Source organism: Pteropus vampyrus, unplaced genomic scaffold (genome assembly GCF_000151845.1).
Source record: "Pteropus vampyrus isolate Shadow unplaced genomic scaffold, Pvam_2.0 Scaffold568, whole genome shotgun sequence".
Lineage (NCBI taxonomy): Eukaryota > Metazoa > Chordata > Mammalia > Chiroptera > Pteropodidae > Pteropus > Pteropus vampyrus.
In genome coordinates, this window is record NW_011889349.1 from 133,707 (window position 1) to 153,101 (window position 19,395).

A 19,395-nucleotide genomic window follows, 5' to 3' on the forward strand; every position below is an offset into this window, starting at 1 on the left:
GAAGGAAGGAAGGAAGGAAGGATGGAATTGCCCCAATGTCACTAAGCAAAACCAACTTAAATTGAAATAGAAAATTATGGTCCTCTAGACTGGAAGTCAGCAAACTTTTTCTGTAAAGGGTCAGATAGTAAATGTTTTAGGCTTTGCAGATCATACAGTCTCTGTCCAACCCGCTCAACTCTGCCTTTGAAGCATGAAAGCAGCCATAGATAATACATCAATATATGGGCATGACTGTGTGCCAATAAAACTTTATTTACAAAAACAGGAAGTTAGATTTAACCCAAGAGCTTTGTTCTCATCACTTTGAAAGTTTGGCTGAACAACATCCCTGAGACTCATGAGAAACAATAAAAATACAGACCCGGTTGGAAAACCTCTTAGAGTAATGGAGTCTGACCCTGAGCCTTGGGCAGGTTGTTTCATCTCAGCTCTGATGCTTTGAGATTCTGTCATATATGTTCGCATTTGCTGCCCATTCTGGTCCTAGTTGTATCTGAGCATCCACTAAATCCTGCCTAGCAATGAGGTTTGAGATGGAGAGCTCCATTTCTCAAAATTTTCTTTTCATTTATGAAAGTGAATGGCCCAAGCAATGAGCATTCAAACCTGAAGCAAGAACCAAATCTCTTAGTTTCACCCAAGGATCCAAAATGGACAGTGAAATTGCTATAAAAGTTTATTGCAGTCATGATCTGTGATAACGGCTGCAGGAAACACAAACAGGGACATTGAGTCATCATGCGTAACTCATAAAAATCTGAGGCTTTATCTCAAGTGATTGTGCACATTTGATAAAGATATGTGATGCCAGGAACTTTTATAGAACAGAATGCTTCTCAGAACTCAATGAGGTAGAACTCAGGTGGAGCTAATAAAATTTAGAGGTGTACATGGAAGAATAATCAAATTTAAGTCTCAGAGCCCCAAAGGATGTGGCCGCAAGATAGCAACCATGGTCACGACCCCACACCACCGCTGCCTAATGGCCAGGGTCACACCTGGGCCCTGTACTTGAAATGCATTTCGGCTTTCTGTCCCATCAGTTTTACGCACTCTGAATACCACATCCTCCCCAAGCCTTTCTAGCTGGTCCCTGGTTGCCATTCTTCTTACCCATCACAAACTATTCATGCCTCTCCATACACACAGCAAAAATGATTAATCTTTGTGAGCAATGTAAATCCCTGACTTCCTGTATTTGTTAACTAACAATTCTTTTCTTTTATCCATGAACCCTGAATCATGTGCACCTTAATGTGAGCTCATGGCGGCTACAGCAACATCAGTGTAAATCTTTTAGTTTATGTTGCTCTGTGACCCGTGGTGATCCTGAAGTCAGCCAAATTTATGAAGGCAAAGCCTTGCCCATCTGAGCCTTCTCTGCCCTTCCCTGCTATCTAGACGTCCCTCCTGCAGGTCCTTCGTAGCCCTGATATGCAGCTGGTGTTTTCTCCTCACAGTCCTCTCAAATCCCACTCTCAGAAACTCATTGACGTTGTAAGGTCATTGCACTGACTATCTTAATTTTTCCCAAGGCCTTGAATTTAACCTACTCCGTACTAAAGGACTGAAAGACTTAGAAGACAGGCATGGGTACATAATGTCAAAAGGTTTGGATTCGGTCTCGGGGACCCTGCTTCTCATCCTAGTTCTGCTACTGTTTAAGCCCACAAAGTCCCTTCCCCAATCTGGACCTCAGTTTCCCCATTCATAAAATGAGAACATAGGACATAGGACTAAATGATCTATCCATTCTGTCATCCTACGCCTTCATTCCATCCACAGAGCAGAACTGTGAGGAGAACACAGACTTTGGAACTAGAGACACTAGGTTTCAATCCTGGCTTTGCCATACACTAGCTGTGTGATTTGGGACAAATTATCTAACTTCTCTGAGACTCAGATTTCTCTTCCAGAAAGTGGAAAATGAAATTAAAATCCCTACTCGTGCAGTACTCTTATGAGAATTGGAGATAGGATAAGTAAAGCCCCTACTGGAGACTAAGAAGAGACTGGCATTGAGTAAAGGGCAGCTATCATCTTTCTTGGGCATTATTCAAGGGATGCTGGTTCTTGGAAGCAGGAGGAACAGGTAGGATACCCGGCAAGGCCTCCAGGAAGATGCCCCAGAAATCACACAGAGAGAGAGAGAGCAGCCTACACCAAGTACTATTTAAAAGCAAAATACAGAAAAAGGTGACTGCTAGGGAATGGGCTCCATCAGGACCTGAGCCAAAGGAGGATGTCTCTCACTACCTAGGAGCTTCCAAGTCCAGGAAGGTTTAATCAGTAACCCAAACAATAGATGAGTCGATTGGGGAGGCAGGGAGTGAGGCTGGGCACTTCATTTATTTATATGACTACCCCTACACAAGCTTTGAGAACAAAAAGTGCCCTTTCCATGGCAACTGTAGTCAACAGACTTTAACCAGCTTGAACTGTGGACTTGGAGAAGTCTTGCTTCCAAGAAGGGGAGTCCAAGTGCTGTCCTCTACATGCTCATTAGGTAGGTGCCACCTCACAAGCTGAAGAGAGGAGCTGTTCCTTTACCAACTTCCTGCGAATTCCACCCTTGCTGCTTACACTCCTTTTTCTCCTTTTATATTGCTGCCCTCCCCTCTCTCAGGAAAACTGACTTCTCCACTCCTCCCAGCACTTTCTAATGCAGGCTCTGCACACTGACCTCTAATAAAATATTAAAACCCAGGGTTTGGGTTTTCATCTTGTACCTAAAAACTAACCCTGAAGGAGAGGAGGAGAAAGTGAAACAGGTGGAACTGTCCCATTGGCAGGGAAAGCACAAAGGCACCAACCAGGGCAGTAGCCATTTAAATCAGGAAGCTGAGCAGGGAGTAATCCAGGGCACTGGTCCCAATGCCAAGACAAAGCCCTACTGGCCCTCTAGGCGAGAGTGTGCTTTCATTGAGTTGTGTAAAAAAATATATATGCAAGACCATTCCATGGGGCAATGACAGTCTCTTCAACAAATGGTGCTGGAAGAACTGGATATCCACGTGCAAAAGAATGGAGTAGGACCCCTACCTCACATCATACAGAAAAAAGAACTCATAATGGATCAAAAACCAAAGTAGAAGAGCTAAGACTATAAAACTCAGGAGTAAACATAAGAGTCCATTTTCACGACGTTGGCTTTTGCAGTGGATTCTTTTGGTGTCACTGAATCAATGAATTCAGTAACAGCAAAAGTATGAGCAACAAAAGTAAAAGTAAATAACATGAACTTCATCAAAATTTAAACTTTTGTGTAACACTATCAAGAAAGTAAAAAGACACCAAGTACTATTTAAAAGCAATCCCTACAGATTGGGATAAAATATTTGTAAATCATATATCTGATAAGAGTCTACTATCGAGAATATTTAAAAAAAAAAATTCAACTCAACAGCAAAAAAGACAAACACACATAAGAAATGCAGTTAGTATTAATGTAATGGCAAGGTGGAGAGCCAGAGGAAAGAGCAATTAGGGGGGTTGTTTTACAAATGATATAAATGTCAAACCAATGTACTGTATACTTAAAATTAATAATGAAATAATTTTTTTAAAAAAGTTTGTTCTTTATAAATGGAAGTCTTCAGTGACTTGGGAAACCAAAGGCCTACTCAAGGGCTCAGATTTTATGTACAAGCTTTTATTCCTCCTACTCTATGCAGACTCCACCTATTCTTGTTTCCATGACAAGGAGACCCTAGGTAATTAAAATTAGGTTTGTCTTCATGATGGTTTAAGAAGATGGATAACTTTAATTGCTTGCACATGGAGGGAAGAGAAGGGTCTCTATTGCCACCTGCTGGGCTCCATGTTTTCTTCAGCCTCTCCAGCCTCTGGCTTTTGGCTTCCTTTGCAGTCTAAATATCCTCTGACGTTTGTCAATTTTTCTGTTTCAGTTTGTATGAAACATTGTCACAAAAAAGAAAAAAAACTTTAGCTTTCAACATCAACTATCAACTCATGCTAATTCATAAACAAGGACCATAACTAAACACTTCCCACAGCACTCAATGGCTTCCAAGTGTTTTTCATTAAATCTAAATGAAAACACTTCCCAGAATGCAATTTTAAGGGAATATTATTAATCACGTGACTTGATTAGCCTTCAACGGTGTAATAAGTGAATTGGCTCATTAAAAATAATTTTCTTCTTTCTAAGTAAAAGAAGAAAAGACTAACAATCCAATTTTTTTAAAAAGTACTTTGAGTGACACACAATAGAATATACAGATGTCAAATGATAATGTACACCTGAAAATTATATAATTGTATTAACCAATGTAACCAATAAACTTAATTAAAAATTTTTTAAAAATAAAATAAAACATTTAAAAAAACATATTTTGTGTATGTAGGCCAGGAATGGAAGGCAATAATATAAAAGGGAAAATAATTGTGGCAGGCTAAAGGCATATATATATAATTTCCTTTAAAGAAAATACAATCAAATGCAATGTATAGACATCATTTGGATCAACTGTAAGAAGACATTTTTGATATAATCAGGAAAATCTGGACATAGACCAGATATTAAACTACCTAAATTAAGAAATTGTAAAATTTTGTTGTGTAGGTAATAGCATAATAGTTGAGGTTTTTAAAAGTCAAAGTGCTTCTGAAGAATTTGCAGTGAAATGACATGATGTCTAGGACTTGATTTAAAATATTGATTAAAAAAATAGAAAAGGATAGATGTACCAAGAATGGCAAAATGTTGATCATTATTAAAGCAGAGTGATGAGTATTAGGTCCATGAGTGCTCATTATACAATTCTATTTCTGCTTGTGTATGTCTGAAATTTTCCAAAACTAAAAAAAAAAAAATGCAAATGTTATTTTATATTGCTTTCTCTGCTTTAAGTAAGCAGGAAAATGAAAACACAAGCAGCTGTTTTTCATAACCCTACCTAACAAGAGCAGAAAGTTCAATTCAGATCCAACCGGACTCAGATTTCAGCCAGAGAAGATCTTTTGCAAGGTAATGAGATTGGTCTAATCTCAGCTTTGCTGCTGGATAGAGAAAGACAAGAAAAAGGAAGAAAACTGACCATAGCCAAAGAAATAACCCCTCTGATAGAGCAGTGAGCACTTTGAAGCTGCTGGCTAAGGGAGAAAGCTGGAGCCATTCTCTTGTGATCACAGAAAATGCCACTTCTCTCCCTGTCCTTGGATTTGGCAGTGGGTTCTAAGAAATAACACCAAAAGCATGAGCAACAAAAGAAGAAAAAGATAAATTGAACTTCAAGATTTAAAACTTTTGTGCATCAAAGGACACTACTAAGAAAGTGAAAAGACAACTGACAGAATGAGAGAACATATTTGCAAATCATCTATCTGACAAAGATCTAGTATCCAAAATATACAGCCTTCTCTCTAGCTAGGTTAGGATGCTAAAGCAACCCAGGGAGCTTCTCACAGAGACTGTAAAGGGTTCTCATGTTCATTATCTTATCTTACATCTCAATGACACTTTGTATTTTCAAATAAATCCATTTGATCCTCACTACCAGACAATGAGGTAGGCAAGGTAGCAATTGTCATCCCCATCTTACCCATGAAGAAGCTAAGCTCCAGAGAGGTAAAGCAATACACCATTTGCCCCAGGTCACCGGCTGGTGAGCAGGGAGCAGACCTGGAGCCCAGGCTCCTCCTCCACAACCCTATACTTCCTCCAATTACTTGTCTACATAGTTTTCTTACCAAGGTCCTGATTTCTTTCTCTTATACCCTATCATTCACATTGTCCTTCTTTCTCTTTTTTTCACCTCACCTTGAGAATTAAAATATATATATACCAGGCAAAACCTATAAGGAAAGTTTTTCTTCCCGCCATCTTTTGGGCTGTGAGGGAAATATCTCAGAACTTCAGTGGTCTCCTGGCTCTTCTGTTTTGTTTTACTATCAAAAGCAGTTGACTTGCACACTTTTAAGGAAGGAAAAGTGAATTGAAGAAAGAATATAAGACTCACTCCAGTGGGTCAGCCCAGAGCTCTGTACAGCTCTCAATGGCCAACCAATCCCTGAGATATCTCAGCCCTACAAATTGGAGCCTGCAACTTCAGGTTGACAGGGAGACAGGCTAAATGATAAGGAGAGCAGCCCCAGAACCTGGGTTCAAAGAGAGTAGAAATCCCCCAGAGGGTTAGCAACTGAAGGCCCAGGGAGCTGATTCCAAGTGAATACAAGAAGTCTTGTGCAGTAAAAAGGACAGCAAGCTGGAGTCAGAGTTCTGGGTTCTATTCTTGATTCAAGATCCTGAGCAAGTACTTCCCATGCCCAAGGTTTTTGTTTCCCTGTCCATAAAAGAAGAGGGAGAATCTCTGACGTACCCTCAAGAGTTGTCACTGACTGCTCATGTTTAAGAGCATCAGAAATGTCACCTGGAAGCAGATCCTGACCCTGACAGGGCACAAAGGCCCACAGCAACCTCTACATTTGGGGCCAGGCTTCAGACATCCCTAACTTCCTTATAATCTTCTATTCAGCTTTCACTGAACCTTCCTGAATCTGTTTATGTTTTCAACCTTGTCCACAGTGGAGGCTAAGGAATCTCACATATCGGCTCCTTGATGCATGAAATAGGACTTTACCCTAAGGAGTAAGAAGGCTTAAGGAATCGAGTTAATGGAAACATATAGTGCTGTCCCTTGCTGGACCAGCACATGCTAAGGAGAAAGAGCTGGCAAGTTCTGAGACAGCCAGTGGACTCACCGAGATCTTGGTGAAAATGTAGAGCAACAGGGACAGAAGAGAGAGGTAGACCTGGATCCGCTTGCCTCCAAATCGCTTCCTCAGGTACTCTGGCATTGTCACCACCTGCGTAGGATATAAGGGAGGTCACCACCAACCAGAGTGACTAGAAGGCCCAGAGCAAGCAGAGCAGTGGCATCCACAGTGGTGTCAGAGGTGTGATCAAGGCTTAACCCTTGTTGGTCAGAGAAGTCTGCAGTGGCCAGATGGCTGTCCTCCAGCCATTTGCTCATCTCAATTCCACATGCCTTACCCTGCAGAGGTAGCTGCATATTACCCCAGGATTTGGAAGGCACCCAATAAACATTTTTTTTAATGAACACATGACTACACATAACCAAGAAGGCAAATCTTTTTCCTGGAGGAGGAGTGGATAAATAGATATATGTTCCCATACAAAGCACCTACTATGAACAAGACATCATAACAATGGTAGCATCTTTTCAGTGTGCCAAACAAGGTGGCCAAGCTGGGGATGTGTTTCACCCTGCTCTGCACACAGGTCTTGCCAAGGATTGTGGCTGTAGGCCTGCTTGACTGTTCTGCTAGTTCCTTTCTGCAAATTCCAACCACACTCTTGTCTTGTTCCTTCAACTTTGAGCCTGCTGTCTCCTGGGATCAGGCATGTGTCACAAACAGCCTCCAGAAGGTGCAAAGTCTGTCTTGTGTTTCTTCCATACTGCTTTCGATAGAGTTACACATAGTAGGTACTCTTATATTTCACTGAGGAGATGACATTAAAGCTATCTTTGGTAAAATGTCAGAGAGCTTTTGAAGAAAGATAAAGCATCCAGTTGATAGTTGAGTACCAGCTGCATTCTCAGCAAACAAGAGCTGCTGATATAGGTGAATGAAGGGGAAATATGGTTCTTTTTCTCATGCTGCTTCCCTCCCAGAGACAGAGGCATACAGTTATATATCATGAGCAAATGTATGGCAGTGCCTTATAAATATACACCCGGAGTGAGGGGCAAGATGCTTCAAATGCCTCTGAATGAAATGAGATTGCTTAGGAAAGCTTCCTAGAGAGATGAGTAAGTCATGACTGAGTGGATCTGTTTAATGCCCCTAAGAGCAGTCAAGAACTTTATAACCTGGGAAAGAAAGCCAAGGAACAGGTTTTCTCTGCCATTTATCCCATAAAGTCTCCTCTGCCTTCCAGGAGGACCAAGCTCATGTAGATACAATATTTGTCTGTATCTTGGAAATAGAATAACAGAAAAGATACTTACCCCAGCCTTAATGTAAATGGGGACAAACAGCCAGCCAAGCACAATCACAAAAATCAGGGCCTGAAATTGAAAAAGAGGTGGAGTCAAACCAGGAGGAACCTTATCCCAACCTGCTGCCTGGAGGGCCCTTAGCTGCTGCAGAACAATCACCCAGCATTTTCTCTTTGGGCACTGATGTCCCTAGCTGGACATCAGAGACTGGAGGGGCCTTTGCTGCCTAACTGGCCCATGGGAATGGCATCCAGGCAACCGTGGAGGGGACCACAGGCAGCTGCCCACCAACACCACAGCTCCTTTTGCCTCGTCCCTGGTTTACAAGGATTAAAATACCATTTGGAGACCTTTTTAAAAATGATAATAATAATGGAAACCTGGTGGTAAGCATTTCTAAACCTCCAATATGGCCAAAAAGGTACAGGAGGGTTTGGCTTTTTAAGAGAAGAAAGAAACACTGTTGCTGCCATGTCAATGATTTTTTCATGCTACTCTACTGGAAGGGGAGAAGGATCTTGGGGCTTCTGAAACTGTGCCCCTCCTTCGTCTGCATCCTGGGTGGCCCTGAGAGGTTCCCTAACACTCTGAGTATCTCTGAGCATAGATTGGACTGGCTACTGCTAAAGTTCCTTCAAGCTCGAGGACACACTGTCTTGAGTGCTACTCACATTCCATTCAAAGCCCCCAGTGGCGATGCCATCAGCTGCTCCAGTCCCCGCCAGCCCCACAAAGTGTCCGCTTCCAATGTTACTGGCAAAGAGAGAAGCTCCAATCTGGAAACACAAAGACAGAGTATGGTGAGGACTCTGTGCTCCACCAGGACACTTAAGGGTGGGCCAAGGAGAGGAAAGACATGTCAATCAAGAGAAGGACAAGAAAGAGTAGAGGCAGGTCAGGAACTTGACTGTGCTGGCACCACTGGTCAGAAGGTGGATGTGGCTCCTTGGGTAATAATCGTGAAGATGAAAAGAAAAACATGAGGAAGGGACAGGGGGATGTATCCTCAAAGCAGATCGTCTGTGAGTCCTTTGTAAGCCCAACACTCAATAGCAAAGAAGACCTGGGAAGGCTCACGGCCCACCCACTCCTCTAGAAGTCTCTCAAGAGGCTGTGGTTTCAGGAGCAGGGCCTGTGTCATTTGACTCTGTGTCCTCCAGCACTTCTGGCTTGAGACCTTGACCAATACAGACTCTCAGTAAAAGGCAACAGTTTGATGAAGGAATCATTTAAAAGGAAGCCTCTGGGCCTTAGTTCTCAGAGAAGGCAGGCAGCAGAGCCGGTGATTTCCAAGTGACTCCTAGTTGTTCAATTCTGTAATTCCACATACCCCCAAGTAATAAGAGATGAGATTAATAATAAAAATAATTCTCTAAATTGATACAGTGTTTTTATTTTTTACAAAGGTCCCAGAGACTCCATAGACACATGTACAAAACACTGCATTTTTCAAGGCTATACATATGCATCAATACATAGCTAGAATACAGATTGGAAGGACATGTATTAAATACCCAAGAGTAGGAGCCTAGAAAGGGGAAGGGGAATGGGATTGTGAATGAAAGATCACGGGGAAAATATCGGGTGAAACAAGAGAGGGCTCTTGCACTGACTAGTCATGATAATGTGCCATCAACTCTATTACATCTGAGGTCCAAGAGAACTCCAGAAAGTTCTAGAGTCCTTTTATACCCAGGAGGACATGGCATAGCAGTATTTGATAAATATCAAACTAGTGTAATTATCCTCATTCTTGCCTGAGCTGATGTGGAGAAGCTTGTACTTCTCTATCTAATGTTCCTAAAATGGTCCAAATCTGGAACAAAATGCTTATTTCCCAAAAGACAGATGACTTCAAGAAACTGTCCTAACTGTACCTCACACCCAAAATAAGGCAGTGCATGCTTAGTGCCATGTCAGAGAAGAGGGAGATCCCTGAAGGCCAGGCCAAAAGGAGGTCTCCAGAATGATGAGGAGATAGTGTAAGTGCCTTCGTCATTCATTCAACAAATACTAACCTCAGCATCTACTCAATCTGTCAAACACTATTCTAGACACTGGGGATTCTGCTGAGCAAAATCCCTACTCTCCAGAAGCTTATATTCTAACAGAGGAGACATAAATAAATAAACAAAAGGAAGGAAGGCAGGAAGGCAGGAAGGCAGGAAGGCAGGAAGGCAGGAAGGCAGGAAGGAAGGAAGGAAGGAAGGAAGGAAGGAAGGAAGGGAAGAAAGAAAAGATCCAAGAGGGGTAAGTACTTGTGAAGAGAATAGAGAAGGTATGATAGAACGACTGCTTTAGATTGGAGAGTCAGGGAAATTTCCCTCTGCGAGAGTGACCTCAAACCTGAGATCAGGATGATAAAAGAAGTCAACCATTCTAAAATTAAAGGAAAAGCATCCTAGCAAAGCAAAGACCCTCTAGTGGGAAGGTTATCATGGTTGAGAAGCAGAAAGAAGGCCAGAGTGACTGGAATGTGGTAAGCATGGAGGGTAGTATGAGATGAGGTTGGAAGGCGGGGTGACGATACATCACATAGGTCCTAGCAAGCCAGTTTAGAAGGTATGGATCTTACTCCAAGTGTAATGGGAAGCCACTGGAGGGTTTCAAGTAAGGAAGAGACAGAATCTAATTTGCTTTTAAAGATTGCTGTCAAGTATATGGAGAGTGTAGTGTTGGGGAGAAGGAAGAAAACAGAGATACCATGTAGGAGGCCATTGTCGCATCTGGGTGAGAGAGGACAGCAGCTTGGTCTCGGGTGGTAGCAGTTGAGACAAAGACTATCGTACAGATTGGGATCTGTTTCAAAAACAAAGCTGTTGAGCCTCTTGGTGGGTCAGATGCGGGAAATGAGGGAAAGCATAATCAAGTGTAACTCCTAAATTGGGGCTTGAGCAACTGGGTGGATGCCATTCATGAAGAAAGGGGAATTGTGCTTTAAATATTGCCACTTAAGAGTTTTAATCTTTTGTTATCTGTACTTTAAAATGGTTATACAACATAGGCATGCTTGCCTTTGTTAAAAGAATAGGACCTCGTAAATTTTGCATAAAGAAGTAAATTGCTATTGCCTCTGCCTACAAGTGGAATTCTCGTGGTATCAAAAGTTCTATTGCCCCAGACTGCACTTTGTCCCCCTTATAGCATAAACATTAAAATACTTTGTGAGTTAAAAGAAGGAGAGGAGGAGGGGAGTAGAAGGGAAAACGGGGAGGAAAGCAGACTGCTTAGAAACATCCACCTTTTTCACCTCAAAGCTTAATGGAAATAACAGTTCACTTTTAATCAAAATTCCCTTCTGCACACAGCCTGCCTGTCCTAACCCATTATCTTTTCATTTATCATCTCTCACTCAATAAATTATTAAGCCTAATGTTGTACTATTAAGAACATAATTATCAGTAATGATTAACTGCATTAACCTTAAGTTCAAGAAGTCCTCTCCAACATCTCCCCAAAGGGGGACATTGGACTTTAAGCAGTTGCAAGCTTTCCTGGGGTACCTCTTCACAATCTGGTAGAATGGGGGCCAGGAGAGCTTTGGGGGTACCAGCATGTCCAGGGCACAGGTTAAGTTCATTTTCGCCAAGGGCAGTGCTATCCTTGGCCTCATCCTGGACTCCCTCCCTCTGCCCCATGACCTGAACTCAATCATTTACCAAAGCCTGACTCTGCCCTTACAATGCCATGGGAATATAGCACTTTTTCAATTGCCCTGTGCTGGCTGTCATTATCTCTCAACAGGACCATAGCAACAGGCTTCTAGATGACCTTCAGTCACCCACCTACCCACCCACATGGCCAGTTACCTCCTCAAAACAAAACTCTGATCATATCGATTCCCTATTTAGAGACCCTCTCGGACTCCCAAATGAACCTGCCAAGCAGACTTCTTGGAAACTCTAAGTTTAAAGACATAGTCCTAGGAATTTAGCAAGATTTCAAGTTAAAGTCCCATTTAGTGATATGAAAGCATGAACTTATAAATTAAAGTTTGAATGCTTTGTTGACCTCTTACTACCCAGGTGATTATAATATCTGTGAGCTTCAATCTTCTCTCATGACAGGGTTGTGCAGGAGTCAAAGGAGATCATGAATTAGTAATGACTGACACTCAGTTGACCCTCAATCAGTGTCCTTTCTCTTCTCCAGGAGGACAATCACTTCACCCTCAAAGACAATTTACAAAATCTACAATGAACACTATTTTGGTCTGAATTATGTTTCCCCAAAATTTATATATTGAAGCCCTAACCCCTATTGTGACTGCATTTGAAGATAGGGTTTTTAAGGAGGCAATTAAGGTTAAATTAGGTCATAACATGATAGGACTGGTCCTTACAAGAAGATGACACCAGAAATCTCTTTCTATCTCTCTTCACACGAGTACAGAGAAGAGGCTATGTAAGTGCAGAGAGACATCTACAAGCCAGAAAGTGAGGTCTCACTTTCTGGCTTGTAGATGTCTCAGAAACCAACACTAACAACACCTTGACTGGATTTATAGCCTCCAGAACTGAAAAAAAAAAATTATATTTCTGTTGTGTAAGTCACCCAGTCTGTGATATTTTGTTATAGCAACCCATGTAAGTAAATATAGACACTCTTTCTTTATCACCTACAGTCCCATGACAAATTTTCACACTGCCCTTCCTCTTACTGGAGCTCATGAACTACTTTTTCCCCATGCCAGATCTACTAACGCAGAGTCATCAGCTCTCCAAATGATTCTTATGCACAATAAAGTTTGAGAAGCCTGCCTGGACTGTGTCGAAAGTCATTGTTCCCTTCTTAAACTTGTTTTGATCTCTCTTCTGGATCAGGAACACAGTGCTTACAACAAAATTGAGAGGCTAAGAAATGGGAGACAAAAAGTTTGGGATGAGATCCAGTCAAGATGGTGAAGAAGGTAGACTCTGTACTCCCCTCCTCTCAATACCACATCAAAATTACAACAAAACTACAGAACAACCATCATTGGGAGTTGCCTGAGGCCTGGCTGAATAGAAGTCCTATAATGGGGCACATACATAGGAGGCCACCTCAAGACTGGTAGGATGGGTGGAGATGCAAAATGGGCCAGTCCCACAACTGTGTATGGCAGTTGAGAATCGGGATGGATATCTCAGCTGCAGAGGTGTCCTGGAGGAGCAAGGGGTCCTGAACCCACACCAGGCTCCCCAGCCCAAGGCTCCAGTGCCAGAAAGATGAGTCCCCACAGCCTCTGGCTGTGAAAAACAGCACAGATTGTGGCCGAGTGATGCATGGGGATGCAGAAGTCACAGACATTCCTCTTAAAGGGCCTACATACAAACTTACTCAGTGATGGACACTTACTCCAAGCTCCAGCACTGGGTCAGCTGCTTGAGGAGTGCCAGGAACATACAGGGAGGAAGTGAGTGTCTGGCTTCAGGTCAAGGGCTTGAGGGGCAGTTTTCTCCCAGACAAAAGTTCTGGCAGAAGACATTGTTCCTTTGTTGAGCCCTACCCATGCCCAGCATGAGGATGCAGGCAGCTGCCATATTTGAGTCTCTATCAACCTGGCTAACACAGGTCACCCTGCCCAGGTGATTCCCTGAGACCCCATCCAACTTAGGGGCCCACCCAATCTGCCTCCAGTGATTTTTTTCCATACAAATGGCCTGTCTTGGCTCATGCTGTGGCTTTTCCTAAAAATCTCTCAAAGGTTCACAAAACCCAAAGAAGCAGCATCTGGCCTTCGTGTGTCCTGTACCTCTTGCTGAGCAGCCCCAAGCCCAATACTAGTGGAAGCCAGCGTCCATTCCTGGCTTGGCCTCTCAAGGCACCGCTAAGCCCAGTATAGGTGACGGCCTTCTGTGGATTTCTTCATGGCTTATGCCAAGTGGCCCCGGAGAGTGCACAGGCTGCAGCGAACTTGGCCTGCAGCTGGGCTTCTCCCAGGAGGCCCTTGGGCTGACACACCCAGTAGCCAGCTTCAACCAGAGCCAGATCATCACTCAGGGCTACATCTGAGGAGGACACACCCATAAAGTAGACTGGGTAGATACCAGAGTCCTGTTAGAGTGAATCCTGCTTCATAGGGTCAGCCCCTCACCAGCCAATCCTCACAACCAATCAGCCTGCAGGTCAATCTCACCTATCGATGTGCAAACAGCAACCAAGGCTCAGTTATAACAGGAGGGTACACACAATCCATTTAAGAGACACACCTCGGACATCCAGCTCAAGTAACCAAGGAAGATTGCATCACTGGGCCCCATAGGACACCTTCTACATAAAGCCGCCCTACTAAGACTGGGAGACTTAGGAGCCCTACCTAATCCATAGAAACAAACACAGGGAGGCAGCCAAAATGGGGAGACAAAGAAACATGTTCCCAATGAAAGAACAGAACAAAGCTCCATAAAAAGAACTAAACAAAATAGAGATGAGCAATCTACCAGATGCAGAGTTTAAAACACTGGTGATAAAAATGCTCAATGAACTTAGGGGAAGAGTAGAGGAACTCAATGAGAACTTTAACAAAGAGATAGAAAGCATTAAAATGGAGATAGAAAACATAAAAAAGAACCAGTCATAAATGAAGAATATAATAACGAAAATGAAGAATACATTAGAGGGAATCAACAGATTAGAAGAAGCAGAGGATCAAATCAGCAATTTAGAAAATAAGGTAGCAGAAAACATCCAATTGGAACAACAACAAAAAAAGAATCCAAAAAAGTGAGGATAGTTCAAGGAGCCTCTGGGACAACATCAAGCATAACAACATTCTCATAGGCATACCAGAAGGAGAAGAGAGAGAGCAAAAAGTAGAAAACCTAGTTGTATAAATAATGACAGAAAACTTCCCTAACTTGGTGAAGGAAATAGATGTACAAGCCTAGAAAGCGCAGAGTCCCAAACAAGATGAACCCAAAGAGGCCCACGCCAAGACACATCATAATTAAAATCCCAAATGTTAAAAACAGACAGAATCTTAAAAGTAGCAAGAGAAAAGCAGTTAGGTATCTAAAAGAGAGCTCTCATAAGATTTCAGCTGATTTCTCAACAGAAACTTTGAAGGCCAGAAAGGATGGGCAGGAAATAGTCAAAGTGATGAAAAGCAAGGACCTACAACCAAGATTACTCTACCCAGCAAAGCTATCATTTAGAGATGGAGGACAGAGAAAGAGTTTCCCAGACAAGGAAAAGCTAAAGTGAGTTCATCACCACCAAGCCAGTATTACAAGAAATGCTGAAGGGACTCCTTTAAGAAGAAGAAAGAAAAAAAAAGATTGAAAATATGAATAATAAAATGTCAATTACTTTGAATGTAAACGGATTAGGTGTTCCAATCAAAAGACATAGTGTGGCTGAATAGATAAGAAAACAAGATCCTTACATATGGTTCCTACAAGAGACTCACTTCAGATCAAAAGACACACAGAGACTGAAAGTAAAGAGATGGAAAAAAATGCTTCATGAAAATGGAAACAAACGAACAAAAAAGCTAGGAAGCAATACTTATGCCAGACAAAACAGACTTTAAAACAAAGACTATAACAATAGACAAAGAAGACCCAGTAATCCCACTTCTGAGTATTTATCTGAAGAAACCCAAAACACTACTTTGAAGGGACATGTGAATCCATATGTTCATAGCAGCATTGTTTACAACAGTCAAGAAATGGAGGCAACCTGCGTGTCCATCAATGGATAAATGGATAAAAAAGAGGAGGTACATATATGCAATGGAATATTACTCAGCCATAAAAAAAAAAGAATGGAATCTTGCTATCTGCAATGACACGGATAGACCTAGAAGGTATTGTGCTGAGTGGAGTAAGTCAGACAGAGAAAGACAAATGCCATATGATCTCACTGAGATGTGATATTTAAAGAACAAAATAAATGAACAAACAAAACAGAAACAAACTCATAGATACAGAGAACATTTTGATGGTTACAAGATGGGAGGGGGTTGGGGAAGTGGGTGAAAAAGGGGAAAAAATTAAGAAGTACAAATTGGTAGTTACAAAATAGGGGGAGTATAGTAAAGTATAACATAAGGAACATAGTCAATAATATTGTAATAACTTTGTATGGTGTCAGATGGGTACTAGATTTATTGGTGTGATCACTTTATAAGTTATATAAATGTCTAATCACTATTTTGTATACCTGAAACTAATATAATATCATATGCCAACTTTAATCAAAAAATAAAAAAAATATGTATTTAAAATAGAAGTAAAAAAAAAAGTTTGAGATGAAAGAGTCTCTGTCTCCAAAATTCCCTACTTAACCTCCAAAGTTTTAAGGGTCTGTTACCAGAGCACTCATGCTACCTATTTTTCTACAATGAGTTTGTATAATTATATAATCAGAACACAATTTTTTTAAAACTTTAACAATAAAGGGCAGCAATTCCAGAGCTGTTTCAGATTCGCTTACTCAGCCTGAGGCCTGAGAACAAAGCATGCAGGGAAGTTGTCTGTTTGGCTAGGGGGATGGGGTGTGTAAAAAAAAGACATAAAAATGTCGTTGAATGCTAACCAAAATTATGTCTTGTATGATAAGAAATAGAAAATAAATATCTTAGTCCAGGTATCTGCTATTAGAGCTGGAATTACCTTGGAAATAATTCAGGTCAACCTTTCATTTGCAAATAAAAGCAAAACTATACCACAGAGGAAGTCATTCAAGTTTACACATTAATTTTATCTTTACTTCCACACTCTTAGGAAAGTAAGACAGCACATGTACACTTAGGACCACTAACCCAGGAGTCAAAAATTACCAAAGACAACAAACAATGGCTAGTGTGCCTTCTGAGCTTCACAATCAGAAACAGCCAATGGATTTGGGAAAAGTACCCTGTATCAATCATTGCACTTGAAAGCATAATTAATCTATGTGGACCTATTTTCATCTCCTTCTAAGCACACTGAGAGCCTTCTGGCCTGGTTCTAATCTTAGCTCTGCCAGAGTAAATGATGTGACCATGAGCCAATCACTTTATCGCCCTGAGCCTTTTTTCTCCACTATAAACCCAGGATAAGAATCCTTCTTAGCCTACCTCACAATGGTGTTCCTAGGCTGAAAGGAGATGACAAGATGAGAAAACTTTAAGAACGTTTCACCAGTATGGAGGTTCCTCAAAAAACTAATAACTGATCTACCATATGATCCAGCAATCTCACTACTGGATATTTACCCCCAAAGACTTGAAAACCCATATCCGAAAAGATATTTGCACACCAATGTTCATAGCAGCATTATTCACAGTGGCCAGGACATGGAAGCAACCAAAATGCCCTACGATAGATGATTGGCTAAAGAAGCTGTGGTACATATATACAGTGGAATATTACTCAGCCATAGAAGAGATGAAATACTGCCATTTGCAACAACATGGATGGACCTCGAGATAATCATGCTAAGCAAAATAAGCCAGACAGAAAAAGTTGAAAATCACATGATATCACTTACATGTGGGATATAAACCTAAAAGCAACAAATGAACAGGACAAACAAACAGAGAATCATGGACAGGGACTATACACTAGTGGTTACCAGAGGGTAGGGGGTGGGGGAAGTGGGGAGAGATAGACAGGGCAAAGGGGGTCAAATATATGGTAGCTGAAGGAAACTGGACTTTGGGTGGTAAACACACAATAGAATATACAGATGTCAAATTATAATGTACACCTGAAAATTATATAATTATATTAACCAATATTACCCCAATAAACTTAATTTAAAAAAAAAAGAAAGAATGTTTTGCCCCACAAAGGCATGCTATTCTGAAGAAATGCCAATATTGTTTTTACACAGCCGGTATTTTTATGGAGTGCCCTGACTTTCTCATAAGAGACAGTGGTCATTTTCTCTTGGGGAGAGCAAGCTCTACACTGTTCAAATGGAAAATGCACTCGGCTAATGTCAGGAAACTGCTTTCTTTGGTAATGCGCCATATAATACCCAGAATGTCCATCGCTCTGGAAACGACTTTCTACTCCTAGTTTTTGTCTTCCCTTTTAAGTAATGATACCAGGATATCCCGGGGCCTCCTCTCCATTCCTTCTCCAAGCTGTGCTAGACACTGCCCCTGAGATATCCTCAGACAGTGGTTCTCAAACTTTAGCATGTTTCAGAATCTAGAATCAAAATACAGGATGCCTAGTTAAATCTGAACTTCCGATAAACAAATATGTTCTTAGTACAAATATGTCCCAATATTGCATGAGATATACCTATACTAAAAAAGTATTCACTGCTTATCTGAAATTCAGATTTAACTGACCATCCTGTATTTTTATTTGCTAAATCTGACAACACTAATCAGAATCATCTGGAGGGCTTGTTAAAACAGATGGCTGAGCCCTAGCCCTTCCAGTTTCTGATTCAGTAGGGCTGGGTTAACATTGGAAATTTTGCATCTCTAACAAGAACCCAGGTCTTGCTAATGCTGCTAGTACGGGTACCACACTTTGAGAACTCCATCCTGGGAGGATAAGAAAGGAAGAGAGAATGGCAAATTTTTACAGAACCTCCTTTAGGCCAGGTATGGGGCCAAGCACTTTATCTTATTTCAATCTCACAGTAGCCAATGAGGTAGATATTATTCTTATCTTAATTTTACAGGTAAGAAAACTAAAGTCTAAAGCAGTGACATATTTGCACAGGGTCTCATAGCCCAGCATGACCAACATCGAAGGGACAAAGTGGAGACCACTGTCCCATGCTGACTTCCTCCTTCTTCAGTCTCTTCTGAACTTCCCTGAAGGGACACGATAGAGTCAGAACCCCCTACCCACCTCGCTGTAAATTCAGGAACAGTATGAAAGTGTCCACCTCAAACTTGTATTTCAGATTCTTCCCTACTCCTCTGGGGAACTGGTCTTTAACCTGAATTAGCACTTTGATTTCCTCCTAAGATATCTTTTTATAGGGGAAGTTTGGAAAGGTTTAATCTTTGACCCTGGCCATCTCTCAGGGACCATGCTTCCTGGATTGGGACAGAGGAGAAGGTGGGGCTTGCAAATTCAGGCTGTTTTATTTCTGGGACTCTGGTAAATATTTAAACACAAGCCTTGCTCCAGAATCCTCATAATCTGTTTACTCTATGTCAGCTCTCATCCCCTCATGGATATGGGTGCCTTTCACTCATTATCTTCAGCAACACTTCTTGCCCCAAGAACGGAAGAGGTAGTAAATCAGGAAACCACTGCCAAAGCTGGCATTTTCCCACAGGCTGTTGGCTCAAAAGGCAGATAAGGTCTTCTGTTGGCATTTATAGGTCATGGAGGCTAGAGATGAGCCCTCTTACCAGTTCAGATGGGCTTATTTTGGGGATCATCATCAACCTGGGGTCCTCAGACAAAGGGCCCAATCAATTCACAGGATCTCCCCCCAACACTGGCTCCCTTTCAGTTCCTCA

At 41.6% G+C, this 19,395-nt stretch overlaps 1 protein-coding gene across 2 annotated transcripts in view; it reads right to left on the reverse strand.

Moving 5' to 3' along the window:
• The window catches only part of SLC5A1 (solute carrier family 5 member 1), a 56,215-nt gene that overhangs the window by 21,848 nt on the left and 14,972 nt on the right, over positions 1 to 19,395 (reverse strand). The window contains exons 3-5 of one of the 2 annotated variants that reach the window (XM_011384256.1): positions 8,660 to 8,764; positions 7,998 to 8,057; positions 6,727 to 6,831 (exon numbers count right to left, since the gene is read on the reverse strand). In XM_011384256.1, coding sequence (XP_011382558.1) covers positions 6,727 to 6,831; positions 7,998 to 8,057; positions 8,660 to 8,764 — 270 coding nt within the window. Of the gene's footprint in view, positions 1 to 6,726; positions 6,832 to 7,997; positions 8,058 to 8,659; positions 8,765 to 19,395 lie in introns of those variants that run through there. The other variant, XM_023525523.1, reaches the window with a different exon arrangement.